Raw genomic sequence first — 19,301 nt, 5'->3', positions numbered from 1 at the left:
CAACTCTTTACCCTTCCAGTTAGTGAAAATGTTAAAATCAAACAAGTTTTTGAATACTGTGCCTCCTTTTACAGTTATTTGGGTGCGTTTCCATCTTTAAAGACATGGCTGCCAGTTTCCCCCACTCTGTCGGGCTCAGCGCAAGAGAGGAAAATGGATTCACAATTTCCTTGCTTCCGTTGTGTATCCCTGACATACCGTCTCGTGTCTGTCTATCATTGGTCTTCAGCAGGACCTTTCCCTCCTTGCTCCAACCAAGGCACAAACATGTGGTAGCCCCATAACATTGGCTTCATCTCATCCCCAACCTATGAGTAAGACGAGCTTAAGTCATCCTTGGCTGAAATGTTTTTTCCCCTTTCCTCCTACAATGTCTTAAGGACAGTCTCAGGATATGTAAAATCTGTTAAAATCTCTTCCCCGTGGGCTGACAGTGACTAAGAAGAGAGGCAGTTGAGGTTAGAGCAGTGTTTCTCAACCTTGACAATTTTAAGGCATGTGGACTTCAACTCCCAGAATTCCACAGCCAGCAATGCTGGCTGTGGAATTCTGGGAGTTGAAGTCCACATGCCTTAAAATTGTCAAGGTTGAGAAACACTGGGTTAGAGAGAGAGAGCAGCAATAAGGGCAGAAGCTTTCATGCCAGTATAGATAGTTCTCGACTTACGACCAATTGAGCCCCACATTTCTGTTGCCAAGCACGAACGTTGTTCAGCTAATTGTGCCCCATTTCTTGCCACAGTTGTTAAGCGGATCGTTGCAGTTGTTAAATTAATAACACGGCTGTTAAGAGAATCTGGCTTCCCCATTAACTTTGCTTGTCAGAAGGCCGCAAAAGGGGATCACGTGACACCCCCCCCCCAGGATACTGCAACCGTCATAAATACATGCCAGTTGCCGAGCCTCCTAATTTTGAACATATTATTATGGGGTTGCTGTAATGGACGTAAGTGTGAAAAATGATCATGTGTTTCTTTTTTCAGCACCAGTGCAACTGTGAATGGTCACTGAACAAAAGTGTCCGAATTTTGATCACGTGACTATGGGGATGCTGCAGCGATCATAAGTGTGAACAACCGCCCTAGGTCACTTTTTTCAGTGTTGTTGTATCTTTAAATCAGTGGTTCTCAACCTTTTTAATGTCGCAACCCCCAACCGGTCGTAAGTCAAGGACTACTCAACCGGTCGTAAGTCAAGGACTACTCAACTGGTCGTAAGTCGAGGACTACTCAACTGGTGCAGCACCGTTTGCAGAATGGGACTTTTGGCGGGCTCAGCAGGGCAGAGACAGCCTGGACAATTCCTATTGGCTTTTGAAAGCCAATAGAATTAGACTCTATTCAAGAGAGTCTATTCTATTGGCTTTCAAAAGCCAATAGAATAAAAGGGAGTAGCACAGCTAAGGAAAAGGGGGAAAAAATGGCGGACTGCGTTGTTTGGCGACCCCCGTGAAAAGATTGTTCGACCCTAAATGGGGTCCCAATCCACAGGTTGAGAACCACTGCTTTAAATGGTCACTAAATGAATGTTTGTAAGTCGAGGACTACCTGTACCTTTCTTTTTTGGTGATGCTCAGAGTGGGGGAGAAGAGACTTAACTGAGCAGAGGGGGGAAGCCTTAAGTTCAACTTACCATCTCCTTGAGCTGAGACTGTGCCATTACAAAGTTTATCAAATTCCCAGGGAATGCGTAACTCTCCAAGACCTAGTTTTCTTTTATAATAATAATAACAATAATAAGGCCGCCACCGCCATCCGGAGCAGGAGCCCCGCCCAGCACAAAGGAGGCGAAGCGGCCGACTATCAAGCTTGACTAGAGGTGGTACAGCAGAGGTCACCAACCATTCTCAGTTGGTGGACTGGAAGAAAAGGGAGGGGGAAGCATTTTACATGCATGCATGTGCACACAGGACTGTGAGTATGCACACACTGCAAATGGGCGGGACTAGTGCCTACTCACTAGCCCTGCCCCATTCTTGCATGGTGCAGCGCCTTGTATCTGCATCCTGCGTTGTGGCGGCAGCCGTTTTTGCGCCTTGCAGCACAGCGGCCCATTTTTGCGCCCCCGATTTTTGCCAGAGGCAGCACTTAGAGGCACTTCCCTGCCCCCCCCCCGAGGGCACCACAATGCTGATGTGGCCCTGGCACTTTGCGATAAATAAGTGGGTTTTGGGTTGCAATTTGAGCACTCGGTCTCTAAAAGATTCGCCATCACTGTTATAGGTTGCTTCTCTCCTTGATTAGTTTCCATCTGTTGCTTCTTGTCCTGCCTTCAGGTGCTTTGGAGAATAGCTTGACTCCCTCTTCTTTGGGGCAGCCCCTGAGATATTGGAACAGGATATTTCAATCCTGTGCCTCTAAAAGTCATTTAGCAAAGTACAGGTAGGCCCTGAACTTCATTTAGCAACCTTTCAAAGTTTCAACAGCACTGGAAAAATAATGATTTACAACCAGTCCTCGTCCGTAACAATTGTCACAGCACGCCTGTGGCCACGTGATCAAAATGTGGGCGCTTGGCAACCGGAATGCATTTACGATGGTTGCAGTGCCCCAGTCTCTTATGATCACCCTTTGCAATGTTCCCAGCCAGCTTCCAACAAGCAAAATCAAGGGGGGAATTTTCACTTAATGACCGTGTGATTCACCACAACTGCAGGGATTTGCTTAACAGCTATGGGAATAAAGCTTGTAAAATCAAGGGCAACTTATTGAACAAACACTTTGCTTAGTAATGGAAATTCTGTTCCCACTTATGACCATAAAGTGAGGACTACCTATGCTAGGAAAATCTCTTGATTTCGTGGTCTGTGTGTTTTTCTCCCTGAAGTTTCTGATCAGTCACAGAAGAAGGTGGGATGTTGAATTTGACAGACCTTTGGTCAGAATTCTTAACATGACATTGGGTGGTTTCCAACGATTAAAATCAAGTTGCTTTCATCCATCCCAGCAGTCCAGTTTAGTTGTATTGACTTATTTATATCCCGCCTTTATTATTTTTATAAATAACTCCAGGTGGCAAACATACCTAATACTCCTTCCTTCTCCTATTTTCCCAACAATAACCCTGTGAGGTGGGTTGGGCTGAGACTGGCCCAGAGTTACCCATCTGGCTTTCAACGGTGAATCTCAGGGCCCAATTTATTTTTATTCAGACATTATATTCAGGAGATGGTTGTAAACATGCCACTGATCAAAATGCAAATATTGGTGTCAAAATTTAGTCTCACATACCCCACCCGCTCTATGGTGTTTTCATAGGATTCTTCATTTGGTGATTATTTTCTGGGCAGTAATCCTGCAGATTACTAGCTTAATTACAGCTAGCTTAATCAGTGCAATGGAATCTGATCTAACATGCCATTTTTCTTTGTTTCTTTTCTCTTCCCCTCCTAGATACGATATTTGCATTTACAAAAACAAACCCTGTGGAACTTTAGGTAGGTAAAAAAAATGTGCCATCAAATGTTCATCATTATAGCCTATGCTAATTTTTATGCTGATTTTTTTTTTTTTTTTTTGAAATGGAAAAAATGTACTTGGGCTGAGATCGTACCACCCAATAACTAGGCCAAAATGGGGTTTGCAGTAGTGTCTATAACAGTGGTCTCCAAACTTGATAGCTTTAAGACTTGTGGACTTAAACTCCCAGAATTCTTTAGTGAGCCATGTTAAGCAAGTTGATGTTCACAACTCTTAAAGTTGCCAGCTTTGGAGACCCTTGGTCTATAACAAATGCCACGGTCAACGTGACAACATATGCTTCATGATGTCCTTATGAAAACTCAGCAGTTGTGTCATCCTGCATATAAATTGCATCATTTTCATCTTTTGTCTCTGCCCAATCCCCTAGACGTAGGTAGAGCATGATCCAGTGTGTCATTAGAATCCTCAACCATTTTTTAATGTGTTGATTGATGCAAAATACTGTGTTAAGCTATTAGGTAGTGCTTGAGTTATGACCAGATGCTTAGTGACTGTTTGAAGTTACAAGGGACCGCCCCCCCCCAAAAAAGGAACTTACAACTGGTTCTAAAGTACAGATGGCTAGAACTGCCTTGCGGTCATGTGACTGCATTTCAGGCACTCATTTATCCCACATTTACAGCTGCTTGCAGCATCCCACAGTCATGTGACCATGATTAATGACCTTTTGGACCCAAACTGGGATTTACTTCCATGGGACAATGGGTTTACTTAATGACTGCTATGTTTGATTAACGACCGCAGCAATCACTTTACCAGCTCCATTCTGGTCGTAAGTCAAGGACTACCTGAAGGTGTATTTGTTAGTTAGCCCATTATATGGGTAAGGCAGCGATATTTTGCTTATCTGATTTAAGGTTTAGCATCTTGGGGTGAATGCAACCAATTAGTCAGTAACCTAACTGATATTTTTAATTCTGGTTTCTTTTCCAGATACAGTTGGCCTGGGAGTAGGTTTACATAGTAGTAGCATGGGTTAAGGAGGAGAATTATGCATGGTTTCATTAGCTAAGGCTTCTGGGAGTTGTAGTTAAGTACAGTTGTCGAGCTACAGTCATCCTCGCACATTGCTTGCAAAGAATGGCTGAATGAAAACATTCAGTCTCTCAAAAGGTTTCAAATAGTGAAGTGGAATTGACTGTTGTGGCAATTTGAAATCTGTAACAGACTCTCAGGTAGGGGAACTGGAGGGCAGCCATATAATGGCCTTCATATAATTAATAATACGGAAAATGTGTTGTTGTTTTTAAGGTGATGCCTATTAATTGGACTTTCACAAAGGGGTGGGCAACTATGGCCCCTTTATGATCTATGGACTTCAATTCCCAGAATTCCCGAGCCAGCTATGCTGGCTCGGGAATTCTGGGAGTTGAAGTCCACAAGTCCTAAAGAGGGCCATAGTTGCCCACTCCTGCTCTAACAAATGAGCTAATTAATGAACATTTTGAAATCGTAAACATCACTAAAAATTGAACTGGGAAGGGGGCTAGAGCCACACAGTGGGTAGACTTCGCTTCCGCCTCCCACAGTAACATTTTCCCTTTCCCAGGATTGGCCCCCGTGGGTGGCATGTGTGAACGCGAAAGGAGCTGCAGCATCAATGAAGACCTTGGCTTGGCGACAGCTTTCACCATTGCTCACGAGATAGGGCACACGTGAGTCTCCTGCCATTGTTGGGCTTGTGCATTATGCAAGCAACTTTTATGCTACTCACGCACCCATTTTGGGTTTCCATCTTCCTTGAACGGGGAAGGCCCTTCCAGAACTAAAAAAAAAAAAAAAAAATCATAATATTTCTCCCCTTTTCCAGGTTTGGCATGAACCATGATGGTGTTGGAAATAGCTGTGGATCCCGGGGACGGGAGACAGCTAAACTCATGGCAGCTCATATTACCATGAAGACCAATCCCTTTGTCTGGTCAGCATGCAGTAGAGATTATATAACCAGCTTCCTGGAGTAAGATTTGACTCACTTCATTATCGAATGTTCCTCATCCCCCCAAAATAGAATTCTTTTCTCCCAAATCCTTGCTACCGAAAGTAAGACCTGTCCAGTGGTGGGATTCAGCCGGTTCGCACCACTTTGGCAGAACCGGTAGCTAATTTTTTGTTGCCCAGGCCCAGAATGGACTTCCGGAAGCGGCATCCACACAGAAAACCGGTTGTTGACATATTTGAATCCCACCACTCCTTCCTTCCTTCCTCTCCTTCCTTCTTCCCTCCCTCCCTCCCTCCCTCCCTCCCTCCCTCCCTCCCTCCCTCCCTTCCTTCCTTCCTTCCTTCCTTCCTTCCTGTGGTAGGATTCAGCCAGTTCGCACCACTTTGGCAGAACCGGTAGCTAAATTTCTGTTGCCCAGGCCCAGAATAGACTTCCAGAAGCGGCATTCACAAAGAGAACCGGTTATTCACATATTTGAATCCTACCACTGGACTACCCCGAAAATAAGCCCTAGTTTTGGGGCGAGGCGCATGCCTAAAAATCAAGCTAGGGCAGGAGTGGGGGGGGTCGAGCTGCCCCACACACCCACACCCGCTCACCGTTGTAGCCAGGCCTCCCCTGAATGGACACCTGCCTCACCTCGCTGGCCCACTTCTTCTGCGGCACCCCCCAGCCTGCATTTCACTGTCAGAGCTCAGTTCTCTCGGCTGCAGAGGCCTTTCTGGAAGGCCGCAGAAGAAGTGAGCCGGCTGGGCAGGGCTGCCGATGCCGCTGCCATGAGGAGGGACTGTGGAAAAGACACACCAGAGTCTTTGTTTTCCTACATTAAAGTAAATGAATGAAAAGGTATCATATATCCAATATGGTTTTTTTTATTAATGATTGATGTTTTGGTAATAATATCTAATGTGCTTTGTATGGCTTTGTAATTCAAATAAGACTACCTAAGTATTGGGTAGCATAGCAATAGACAGACATCTTCTGAAACAATTTTAACACTAGAACACAGGATATAGAATGTTACAAACTTTATTATACTAATCATTATACCCATTTCTATTCTGACTCTGGATGATGAACATAAGGTTAAAATCAACGAACAACAAAAACAAATCTCCATCGTTATCACAATACAGGATAGCATGCAAGGACAATCTGACACAATCCACACAACCGCAACCACCCTGAAAAAAAGACCTGGTGCCTCTTTTGGAAGCAAATAAAATAAAATAAAATAAAATAAGACCGGGTCTGATTTACAGGGAAACACAGTATTAATAACTTGTGCTTCCTTCACTCTAGCTCTGGAATGGGACTCTGCCTGAATAATGCTCCACCCAAACAGGACTTCATCTACCCCACTGTGGCTCCAGGACAAGCCTACGATGCAGACGAGCAGTGCCGGCTTCAGTACGGAACAAAATCTCGCCAGTGTAAATATGGGGTAGAGAAGCCTTCCTGCTTTTCCTCTTGATTCCCAAGGGGTTGGAAGGAAGGAATTTTAGTGAGGCAAGAACATTGGAGGTAGTCCTCGACTTACGACCAGTTGCTTAGCAACCATCAAAGTAGGGATGGACCCTCATAAAGCTATTTACGACCCAGATTCAAAGTTCTGATATCCAGCCCCATCCCCTCTGGTCACGTGACCCCATTTTGGATGCTTGGCAATATTTATAATAATATATAATATAATAATAATAATAAAGTTGGAAGGGACCTTGGAGGTCATCTAGTCCAACCCCCTGCTCAGGCAGGAAACCCTATATCATTTCAGACAAATGGCTGTCCAGTCTCTTCTTTAAAACTTCCAGTGTTTATTTATTTATTTATGAGACTTATATACCACTTTAAGTGCAAGCACTCTCTAAGCGGTATACACCAGTAAGCAATGTATATGTATATTTACATTGGAGTATTCACGGCTTCTGGAGGCAGGTTGTTCCACTGGTTAATTGTTCTAACTGTCAGGAAGTTTCTCCTTAGTTCTAGGTTGCTTCTCTCCTTGATTAGTTTCCATCCGTTGCTTCTTGTCCTGCCTTCAGGCACTTTGGAGAATAGCTTGACTCCCTCTTCTTTGGGGCAGCCCCTGAGATATTGGAATGCTGCTATCCTGTCCCCCCTCGTCCTTCTCTTCATTAAACTAGACATACTCAATTCCAACAACCGTTCCTTATATGTTTTAGCCTCCAGTCCTCTAATCATCTTTGTTGCTCTTCTCTGTACTCTTTCTAGAGTCTCAACATCTTTTTTACATTGTGGTGACCAAAACTGGATGCAGGGTTGTTTGCAGTGTCCCGTGGTCACGTGACCAGAATTTATGATGTTTTTGCTGGAAACCAGTGCTTGCTTCTGGTTTTCAGCAAAAAAATTGCCCATAATTAACAATGGGTTCGCTTAACAACCATAGCGTTTGCTTAACAAACATTGCGTTTACTCAACAAGCACCACAACAAAGGTTTTAAAATCGGCCGCCGTCACCCGTTTTACGACGGTCATGATTTATGACTGAAATTGCAGGCTCAGTTACGGTCATATGTCAAGGACTACGTGTGGTCTTTGTAAGATAAGCTTTCTGTGCATCAACCCCAACTGTTGGCAGCATCTTTTCGTGCTGTTATTAGTCATGTCTAACTTTTTCCTGTATTGAGGTGCCCCTGTGTTTGGTTATTTCTGATCAGTCGTAGTCATGTGCTTTTGTACCTATCCAAATGACAGCTTGTAAGGAATCACAGAAGATGATGCATTTCTTGAAGCCAAAACTTCATATTTCTTTTACTGGTTTCAGTGTCCCCAATAAAGAACAAATCTGATTTTTTTATTTTGGACAGTATCTGTAGCAGAAATAAAAGAAAAAGAAAAGAAAGAGAGACTCAGTTACATAAGCTGTAGGATCACAGAATCTATTCTGGTCCAATCCCCTGCCCAGGACAGGAATTGTTAGAGCAAGGGTGTCAAACTCGCCGCATCATGTGACGTATCGCAATGTATCATGACTTTTTCCCCCTTGCCAGAATTGAGGTGGGCGCGGCTTCTGTGTGACACATCCGGCCCCCAGGCTGGCAGTTTGACACCCCTGCTTTAGAGCAGGGGTCCTCAACCTTGGCAACTTTAAGACTTCTGGATTTCAATTCCCAGAATTCCTCAGCCAGCTCTGAGGAATTTGTTGAAGTCCACAAGTCTTAAAGTTGCCATGGTTGAGGACCCCTGCTATAGAGCATCCCAGACAGAGGGCTGCCCAACCTTTGCTTGAAAACTTCTAGTAATGGAGCCATTACTACTATTTCAGAAGGCAGGCTGCTCCACTATAAAGCTTCCCATCTGTTGATTCTCATCTTACTTCAGTACAGGTAGTCCTCAACTTACAACCATTGAGTCATTTAGTGACTGTTCAAAGTTACAAAGGCATTTTAAAAAATGATCATTTTCAAATGACCATTGTAGCATCTCCATAGTCACATGACCAAAATTTAGATGCATGGAAACTGGTTCATGTTTATGAAGGTTGCAGGGTCCCGGGGTCACGTGATCATCATTTGCAAACTTCAGAGCCAGTTTCTGATGGGCAAACTCAATGGGGGAAGCTAGATTCACTTAATGGCTTCATGATTTACTTAACTGCAGTGATTCCCTTAACAACCATGGCAAAAACTGTAGTAAAATTGGGCATGACAACTGCATTGAACTGCAAAGGAAATTTTGGTCCCAATTGCGGTTGTAAGTCAAAGATTACCTGTATTGCATACTATTTCTTCTTTTGGACCTAGTTTATATATATATAAAATTATATTCATGTTGGCAGAGTAATTGTGTTGAATGAAGGCGGTCACACATGAGAAAATGAAAATATCCTTGTATTGCAGTCAACAAACCCATTTTGTTATTTATTGCTATAACCCCTACACTCTAATACAAATTTGTTTTTAGGGATAAGTTCATGTTTATTTGTGGCAGTTTGGAAGACCATTTTTCTGCTTATTTCAGATAACTGAAAGACTGTATTAGTACTCCCATTCTTAATACAGATTTACAAATAACTAGGGAAGCAATTAGCTTGAGTTTATTTTGATGCAAATTTATGCAGTTTGGTGTTTCTGAAGAAGACTGGAAACTTTACTTTTCCAAATTTTGTGAATTCAAGAATTGTATTCTAATATGTCCTTATAAGAAAAAAATGCAGATTATAAAAGACAGTGGATTAGAAAAATTAATGTAGAAATATGCAGAAGTTGCCTATAAAATGATCCTTGGACAATCCACAAAAAAATCATGTGAGTTTCCAGGAAAAAAATTAAAAACATGCATAAATCAAGGCTGAAACAATTGCTTCAAAACTACTTATGTCTGACAAAATGAAAAAGTCAGCTAAACCAAAACTGTATTCACTCAGCTCCATATCCCACCCTATTACTCTTCTTGGCACTATCTTTTTTCCCATTCCTACAATCCACCAACTGTTGTTTTGTTTGTCATCCAGGAAGTTTGCAATGAGCTGTGGTGTCTTAGCAAGACGAACCGGTGTATCACCAACAGTATTCCAGCTGCAGAAGGGACGATATGCCAGACTAACACCATTGAAAAGGGGGTAAGGAAAAACCACGATATCAGAAATAGATAAAAGTTCTCAGAGGTTTTCAAACCTGACCACTGGAAGATGTGTGGACTTCAACTCCCAGAATTCCCAGTCAGCATGAAGTCCATACATCTTCCAATTGCCAAGTTTGAAAAACGCTGATCTAACTAGTACAGTAAAAGCTCATTGCTCAGTAATAGGGCATCTGGTTTTTGCGTGCAGAGGATTCCAATTTCACCTAAGGTAGGACCACCGAAATACTTCCATCTAATACTATGAGTCCCTGTACCAAATGGTCTCAACCAGTATGAGATGGCTTCCTGTGTTTCTTGATAAATCAGATCTTTATTTAAAACCATGAGGATTTGGGAGCCTCAAGGAGTTGGGGATAAAGCATTGATGGCATATTCAAGGGTATAGATCAGGGGTCTTCAAACTTGGCCCTTTTATGACTTGTGGACTTCAACTTCCAGAATTCCTCAGCCAGCATGCCTGGCTGAGGAACTCTGGGAGTTGAAGTCCACATGTCATAAAAGGGCCAAGTTTGAAGACCACTGGTATAGATAGTCCTCGATTTACAACCATTTGTTTTGTGACTGAAGTTAACAACAGCACTCAAAAAATGGCTTACAACTTATGACCACCTAGCGTCCCCACAATCATGTGATCAGAATTTGCATGCTTGGCAACCAGCATGTATTTATGACAATTTCAGCACCTGGGGTCATACAATCATCATTTCCCAGCTGGCTTCCAACAAGCAAAGTAAACAGGGGAAGCCGGATTCATTTAATGACCCCATGAGTCACTTAACTGCAGGGGTTTGCTTAACAACCAGGACAAAAAAAGTGAAAAAATTGGGTGGGGACTCAACAACACCTTGCTTAGTAAGCTGGTCTCAATTCTGGTTGTAACTAAGGGACTACCTATATGGGCAAACCAAGGGGGTTATGAATAACCGCTTTGGCTTTCTGCAATATTGGCATCCAGCCCTCTCAATTCCTGGCAAATAGATGGGGAAGAAATGGAGGTAGTGACAGATTTTATCTTCCTGGGCTCCAAGATCACCACAGATGGGGACTGCAGAAATTAGAAGAAATTAGAAAACCCTTGCTCCTGGGGAGGAAAGCTATGGCAAATCTAGACAGCATACAAAAAAGCAGAGACATCACCCTGCCAACAAAAGTACGTATAGTCAAGGCCATGATTTTCCCAGTTGCAATGTATGGCTGTGAAAGTTGGACCATAAGAAAGGCTGAGCGCAAAAGCATTGAGGCCTTTGAACTCTGGTGCTGGAGAAGACTCCTGTGAGTCCCTTGGACTGCAAGGCAATCCAACCAGTCAGTCCTCGAGGAGATCAACCCTGACTGCTCTTTAGAAGGCCAGATCCTGAAGCTGAAACTCAAGTACTTTGGCCACCTAATGAGAAGGAAGAACTCACTGGAGAAGAGCCTGATGCTGGGAAAGATTGAGGGCAATAGAAGAAGGGGACGACAGAGAATGGAGTCACTGAAGCAGTAGGCGTGAGCTTAAATGGACTCCAGAAGAAGGTAGAGGACAGGAAGGCCTGGAGGAACGTTGTTCATGGGGTCGTGATGGGTCAGACACAACTTCGCAACTAACAACAACAACAATATTGCCTGTGTTTTTCTCTCTGTCCCCCTTGCCTCCACCCTACTCAGTGGTGCTACAAGCGGGAATGCGTACCTTTTGGCATGCGGCCAGAAGGGGTGGATGGAGCATGGGGCACCTGGTCAGCCTGGGGAGAGTGCAGCCGGACCTGCGGGGGAGGTGTTTCCTCATCCATTCGCTATTGCGACAGTCCAAGGTAAGCAGATCGCTGTCAACATCCGATGCAGCCTCTGGGCATAGCACTGTGGGCCTATAATCATGCATTCTTTACCATTTTTTTTTTAAAAGGCCAACCATTGGAGGAAGGTATTGCCTAGGGGAACGAAAGCGCTACCGGTCATGTAACATTGATGTGAGTAACACCAACCACAAACACACTGTGCAGCATCCCAGAAAATTAGAGGTGGAAAAGCTGTTTAGGCCATCAAGTCTAACCCTCTTTTCAGTGCAGGAATTCATATTAAATCATCCCCAGACAATGATGTGTAGTGTCTGTCAGACACATCTGGAGGAGGAGGGCCCACCTACTTTCCTGGGAAATTAAGCTTCTCTTTTGAGCTTCTCTTCCCCCCCCCCCCAATACTCAAATGAATCAGCCTTCTTGTATTTTAAAACCATTATTCCATGCTCTGCACATTATTCCATGTGATGCAGAATAGTTTGGGCCTATTCTTTGACATTGTTTCAGGTATAGAAATAGAAAAGGAAGGAAGGAAGGAAGGAAGGAAGGAAGGAAGGAAGGAAGGAAGGAAGGAAGGAAGGAAGGAAGGAAGGAAGATCCTCTTTGGTCTTCTCTTCTTTAGGTTAGTGTTTCTCAACCTTGGCAACATGAAGATGTGTGGACTACATTTCCCAGAATTCCCCAGTCAGCATGCTGGCTAGGAAATTCTGGGAGATGTAGTCCATCCATCTTCACATTGCCTAGGTCAGTGATGGCGAACCTTTTAGAGACCGATTCCCCCAAAATTGGCCCCGCCCCCACTCCACCACCCTGCCCTGCCCCCGCTCTGCCCCACCATCCCCCACCCCGCCTGCCGCAGGACCACTCACCGCCTCCAGGGCCTGCCGCAGATCGCCCAGGCAGCCCAGCAGCACTATGGCGGCCACACCCTCTGCCCGTGCCCTACAGCATCAACTGCATGATGGGGTGTGAGAACAGAGTCTTGTCTACACTGCCTGGCTGCCATGTCCTTGGCTGCGCTGCTCCGTGTGGGCCACGCTCAAGGGCGACTCTCCTTCAGGGGGGCTGCTGGAGAGGAGGGGGTTGCAGGGAGAGGCGAGGCTGAGGCAACGGCACGTGTGCCCACAGAGAGGGCTCCAAGTGCCGCCTCTGGCACCCGTGCCATAGGTTCGCCACCACTGGCCTAGGTTGAGAAACATTGCTCTAGTCTAGACTAAACTTCCTAATTTCTAGCAGAACATATTTTGTTCTTCTCTGAAACATTTCTGGTCTTTTCTGAATCCTTAAAGCGGGTGCTCAGAACCGGACACAATACCGAAACTGGCATCTGAACCACTAATACTTTTCCTATTTGCAAACTGCACTTTTTCGATGCTGCCTGAAATTGCATTTAACTGTAAGGAATTTTGGGTTGGCCAGCTGGCGGGAATTCATAGAATATTTTTCAAGCCTCATGAGTCATTTTGGTTGAAAGATAATTCAACATATTAATCCTTGCTCTGATTGTTGTTTAATAATGTGGACTTGAGAATTTATCCTTTTTGCACCTCCCACTATGCCTGCTACAAGTGTTCTCAAAACTGCACCAAGTGGTTTCCTCTCCCTCCTCTGACAATATTTTGAAATTAAAAATCAGTTTCAGATAGTCTTTGGGAGGCATGATCATCAAAATTACCTCTTTATAGAGCTGTGAGAGACACCAGTTTTCCTATGTTGTATATTTCCAGGATAGATCCATCAAAGATCTCTGTGTTCACAAATGCTTAATCAGGACAGTTAAAAACATCACATCTGCATTCATTCAAAATGCTAAGCGTGACCAGTTATGACCTTAGTTCATGGCATGGAGTTTTAGTTCTGTCTATGTTTTTGTTTGGGGGCAATGCGTTGTGTGGATTTAGACCACTTGACTAATCTATGGTTCAATCTCTTATGTCAGGGGTCCTCAAACTTGGCCACTTTAAAACTTGTGGACTTCAACTCCCAGAATTCCCCAGCCAGCCATTAGTCCACAAGTCTTAAAGTGGCCATGTTTGAGGACCCCTGTCTTATGTGAACCCATAAAATTGTCTGCATACTCAGCCACTGAATTCCTTGTACAGGTAGTCTTTAACTTACAACCACAATAGAGACCAGAATTTCCGTTGCTAAGTAAGGTAATTGTTAAGTGAGTTGTGCCTCACTTTATGACCTTTTTGCCATGGATGTTAAATGAATCACTAAAGTTGTTAAGTGAATTGTGCGGTCATTAAGTGAAACTGCTTCCCCCACTGAAGCTATCTGAGATGCTCACATGATCCCGGGATGCTGCTATTGTTATAAATACATGTTAGTTGCCAAGCTCCCAAGTTTTGATCATGTGGATGCGACAACGGTTGTAAGTGCAAGGACTTTTTCAGTTCTGTTGTACTTTTGAAGGGTTGCTAAACAAATGGTTGTAAATCGAGGACTGTCTGTCTGTATGTAGCATTTTTTTATCTATGAGTTAAGAGTCACAAATAGATTTACTTTCTATTTGAATATATCTCAATGCAAAAAAAAAAAAAACCAACCTTTCCTGGAGACCTCACATTTCAAGATTAAGCTCCATCCTAACAACCAAATATTTTTATTTCACCACCATGATGTTTTTGATCAGGAGCCAGAAATAGTTTTTACCATCCATGTATCGGTGGACATAACCACGTCCGGCTGTTGATAATAATTCTGGGATTTTCCTTTCTTCCATGATTCTTACCCTGCTTCAGGATTGTCCTCCTGGATCAAAAGATTTCCGAGAGCTTCAATGTGCTGAATTTGATCACATCCCCTTTCGGGGCAAATATTATACCTGGAAGACGTACCGAGGGGGTAAGTGCAGCATTTTCTAACAGACAGCTTCCACATCCACATGGTCATAATATGTGCAAGTTAACAAAAGTTTGCAGAGTGGGATGTTTTTGCACAACTGGCGAATTAATGTTTTGTTTCCAAGGCACCCTGTTGCAATCCTATCTCTGCTTTTCCATTTTTTTCTACAACAGTAAATAGGAATTCCATGCATATTGAATCCTAAAGGCCTAAAGTGTTTTTCCTAGGAAGGTTTTGAATTGGGTTGGGTTTTTGTACCCGTTATGTAAAGTTTAGCACTCAGAGAATTGAAACTGCTATTAGCAAATGTGCAAGCTGGAAAGCTGACAGCCTGAATTTGAGACACAAGTGCTGCATGATAGGGTGAGCTCCTATTACTCGGCCCAGCTCCTGCCCAGAAAGCATGTAAATGTGAGTAGATGAATAGGTACCACTTCGATAACAGCGTTCTGTGCGCCTCAGCATATAGTCATGCTGGTCACATGACCACAGAAGTGTCTTGGGACAATACTGGCTCCCGTGGCTAAGAAATGGAGATGAGCACCACCCCCTAGAGTTGCATATCTAACACCTACTGTCTGGCTTCTGTCATGGTTTGTAAACAAAAAATGCCTTATCCTCTTTGACTCCTGCTGACTGTAGAATATTGTATTCTTACTGGCCGGTCTAACGGGCAAATGAGCTAGCTCCTTTGGACCAATTGAGACATGTTTGTGGCCCTCCAAGGTACAATTGCATTGAAGTAATAAAAACACAAAGTTATTAGAAGTGTTAAATCAATTTTCACTCACCCGTTTATTGCTTTGGGATTCTACTTTGTCCTGCAGTCTTCTCCTTATTTTTGAAGGGCATAATGTTGTTTAAAAATGCTTTTAAGATGGTTGAAAATGTGCCTTTTCTCTATTGCCCTCTTTGTAAGTTAATAATTGGCTTATATTTATTGCTATTTAGATTATTTTTTAATATAAAAAAGGCTATATTTAATATAGTTGTGAGGTCCAATCTGGAAAATAGCCTAGAAGAAAAACAGATTTTTAATAACGTATTTCACCATTACCACACTGAATCTTAATATCTTGTGTTAAGCAATGGAGTACCGAGGAGTATCAAAGTTACTATTGCTTAAGACAATGGTTCTCAACCTGTGGGTCAGGACCCTATTTGGGGTCGAACGACCATTTCACGGGGGTCGCCAAACAACCAGTCCGCCATTTTTCCCCCCCTTTTCCTTAGCTGTGCTACTCCCTTTTATTCTATTGGCTTTTGAAAGCCAATAGAATAGACTCTCTTGAATAAAGTCTAATTCTATGGGCTTTCAAAAGCCAATAGGAATTGTCCAGACTGTCTCTGCCCTGCTGAGCCCGCCAAAAGTCCCATTCGGCAAATGGTGCTGCACCAGTTGAGTAGTCCTCGACTTACGACCGGTTGGGGGTCGCGGCATTAAAAAGGTTGAGAACCACTGGCTTAAGGCATTGGTTGGCCTTAATCCATCTGTGCAAAGAGCAGAGAAAATGAGATATTGATAGACAAGAGAAAAAGAAGGTGTTTTTCCAAGCAGCTCTGTTTTTCCACTCTGATTTACAACTGCAAAAAGGAGGCACAACAGGAGAGCCCAGTTCAGCCATTTTCAGAGATTGTGTGGAATTTCACATTCCCCACCCCCACTCTCAGTATAGAAATAACTACAGGGCAGCAGAGAGAAGACCCAGGAAAGGCTGAGGAGAGGGAAGATTGTCAAAAGAATTGATGGTTTTTCACTGTGAATTGCAGCTACTTCCTTTGGGTCAAGAACTATGGGACGGAGAAGCAAAAAATACACTAATGAAAACAGATTTTGAAATCTTACAGCTTTATTTCTGAGCCCTGGCAACTTTAAGATGTGTGGACTTCAACTCCCAGAATTCCCTAGCCGACGTTGCAGTTGAAGTCCATACATCTTAAAGCCACTAAGATTGAGAAACACTGTCCTATGATGTTTCTTCTGAGGAAATACTGTTTCACCCGGGAAATAGGTATTTAGAATTCTCCAGGTAAAGGGAAAATAAATGGAAAGTAAGAAGGAGGCAGAAACCTTCTGCTGTCTAATGATAATCTTAGAAATGTCTAGGGCAGGGATAGGCAACCTTGGCTCTTTTATGACTCGTGGACTTCAACTCCCAGAATTCCTGAGCCAGCATGGCTCAGCTTGGAAACCTCTCCCTTTCCCCTTAGCATGGCTGGCTCAGGAATTCTGGGAGTTGAAGTCCACGAGTCATAAAAGAGCCAGGGTTACCTACCCCTGGACTAGGGAAGGACATTCTGGCTAGCATATTGCAGCTTTCATCCCCCCCTCCCCCCCAGGAAAAGTTCAAGAAAAAAATGTGCAGCATCCAGCTGCCAAAAGCTTGCCCACCCAGATATACTGTGTAGGATTTTTATGTTAGAAAGCATTTTGAAGGCCATCCAGTTCCCTGCTCTATGCCGAAATCTTGCAACTTCAGCATTCTTGGCAGACAAATTTACAGCCTCTGCTTCAAATTCCTGCAGAGAAGAAGCCATCATTCCTCAAGAAAGTTTGTTCCAGCAGCAAACAGTTAATAGGAAAGTTCTCTTTAGGTTGAGCCCAGTGGCTGCCCTGTCAATTCTCCCTATTAGTTCTTCCATGGAATCATAGAAAGCAGGTTCATGTTATTGTCCCTCTTATAACTAGTAAGGTGCAATAATTGAAAAAAACAAGATTGAGCTTTCCTTTAATTTTCTGTCTTGCAAGCTAATCTTTCTAGTTGTTGTTGTTTTTTTAAATTATTCTTTGTTGGGCTTGGTTTCTTGATTTACCACCATTCTTGTCACTTTCCCTTAAACATCCTCAGCTCCTCAAACATAGTCCCAGCCCTTTGGCACATGGCTCAAAGATCAAGTGTGGCCCTTGGCCAAAAGAAAAATGAAAAAAAAAAAGACCAAAGCTGCATATCCTGGCTTATATCCTTCGAACTGAGATTCCTTTCCACTCTTCCATCTGTTTTTGCTAAACACTCAGACTCAGCCATTGAGCCAAACCACCTCTGAGACATCTGTTAATAAGCTCCAGGTTTCTCAGCTGCTAACCCTCTGAAGGAGCTCAGCAGTGTCGAACTCCAGGGAGCCAGAGCTGAAATGAATTTAAAATATAAGGGGACAGAAGGATATGCAATCAATTTTCTTTGTTCAGATTTGTAGGCATGACTTCAAATTTTAACTAGTCTAAAGAGGCTCCTCTTCCACTTGTCAATACAATAGCCTGGGTTCACACAACACAATTAAGCAAGTTGGTTCAGGGTCCAGAGGATAGCACTAACCTGTTTACCCTGTTAGTAAAGGGGAGGGGGCATTTTTAACCCCAAATAATATCAGGGAACTTGTGAATCCTCCAGTCAGCTATTTTGTGAAAATCCAGGATCCTCATCAACTAAAGCAGTGGTTCTCAACCTGTGGGTCGGGACCCTATTTGTGGTCGAACGACCATTTCATGGGGGTCACCAAACAACGCAGTCCGCCATTTTTTTCCCCTTTTCCTTAGCTGTGCTACTCCCTTTTATTCTATTGGCTTTTGAAAGCCAATAGAATAGACTCTCTTGAATAGAGTCTAATTCTATTGGCTTTCAAAAGCCAATAGGAATTGTCCAGGCTGTCTCTGCCCTGCTGAGCCCGCCAAAAGTCCCATTCTGCAAACGGTGCTGCACCAGTTGAGTAGTCCTCGACTTACGACTGGTTGAGTAGTCCTTGACTTACGACCGGTTGGGGGTCGCAGCATTAAAAAGGTTGAGAACCACTGAACTAAAGGTAGTCCTTTAGTTGAGCCCAAAATTTCTGTTGCCAGCAAGAGTTGCTAAGTGAGTTTTGCCCCATTTTATGACCTTTCTTGCCCACAGTTGTTAAGTGAATCACTGCAGCTGATAAATTAGTAACATGGTTGTTAAGCGAATCTAGCTTCTCCATTAACTTAGCTTGTCAGAAGGTTACAAATGGCGATCACATGACCCTGGGACACTGCAATCTTCATAACTGTGAGACCATTGCCAAGCACCCAAATTCTGATAATGTGACCATGGGGACACTGCAACAGTCAGTCACTTTTTTCATGCTGTTACAATTTCAGACGCTCACCATAGGAATGGTTGTAAGTTGAAGACTATCAGTATGGCCTAGTGATCAGCTCAACCACTCAGTCACAGAAAGAAATGACAGAGACTCTAAAGCAGGGGTATCAAACTGATGGCCCGTGGACTGCATGCGTCATGCTGAAACTGCACCCACCCCAGCTCCGACAATGAGGAAAAAGTCGTGATACATCGTGACACGTCACGTGACATTGCAAGTTTGACACCCCCGCTCTAAAGCAACTGCAGAAACATGGCACTTCATCCTAAAATTTGTTTTCAGGTCCAAGCAATGCAAAACAATACATCCCTCAAACATTGATTAGTTGCAGCCCAGCTGTCCAATGAGAACAGGCTATTTGTCTGGCAGGTACTGTCTTAGCACAAAGGTTCAGAGGAAGTGAACAAGGGTGATATTCCTTGACTTGGTTAATCTGATCGTTGGCTACTAGATCTACCAGCTATGGCTGGTTACTAGCTGAATGAGGCTCCCTTTAGAGATGACCTTGAAAATACAGCTGGTACAAAATGT

The 19,301-nt window shown here is 43.5% G+C and overlaps 1 protein-coding gene across 5 annotated transcripts in view; it reads left to right on the top strand.

Annotated features, from left to right (window-relative positions):
- LOC120301352 (A disintegrin and metalloproteinase with thrombospondin motifs 10-like) overlaps positions 1 to 19,301 on the top strand; it is a 69,072-nt gene that overhangs the window by 20,254 nt on the left and 29,517 nt on the right. For all 5 annotated transcript variants that reach the window (XM_039328474.1, XM_039328472.1, XM_039328473.1 and 2 more), the window contains 8 exons: positions 3,393 to 3,436; positions 5,032 to 5,137; positions 5,293 to 5,439; positions 6,724 to 6,865; positions 9,896 to 10,003; positions 11,674 to 11,819; positions 11,912 to 11,975; positions 14,552 to 14,654. In XM_039328474.1, coding sequence (XP_039184408.1) covers positions 3,393 to 3,436; positions 5,032 to 5,137; positions 5,293 to 5,439; positions 6,724 to 6,865; positions 9,896 to 10,003; positions 11,674 to 11,819; positions 11,912 to 11,975; positions 14,552 to 14,654 — 860 coding nt within the window. The remainder of the gene's footprint in view (positions 1 to 3,392; positions 3,437 to 5,031; positions 5,138 to 5,292; positions 5,440 to 6,723; positions 6,866 to 9,895; positions 10,004 to 11,673; positions 11,820 to 11,911; positions 11,976 to 14,551; positions 14,655 to 19,301) is intronic.

Source organism: Crotalus tigris, unplaced genomic scaffold (genome assembly GCF_016545835.1).
Source record: "Crotalus tigris isolate CLP2741 ecotype Arizona unplaced genomic scaffold, ASM1654583v1 scf7180000024379.1109085, whole genome shotgun sequence".
Lineage (NCBI taxonomy): Eukaryota > Metazoa > Chordata > Lepidosauria > Squamata > Viperidae > Crotalus > Crotalus tigris.
Note: the sequence above shows the minus strand (reverse complement) of the source record. Positions and strands in the feature narration are given on the sequence as shown.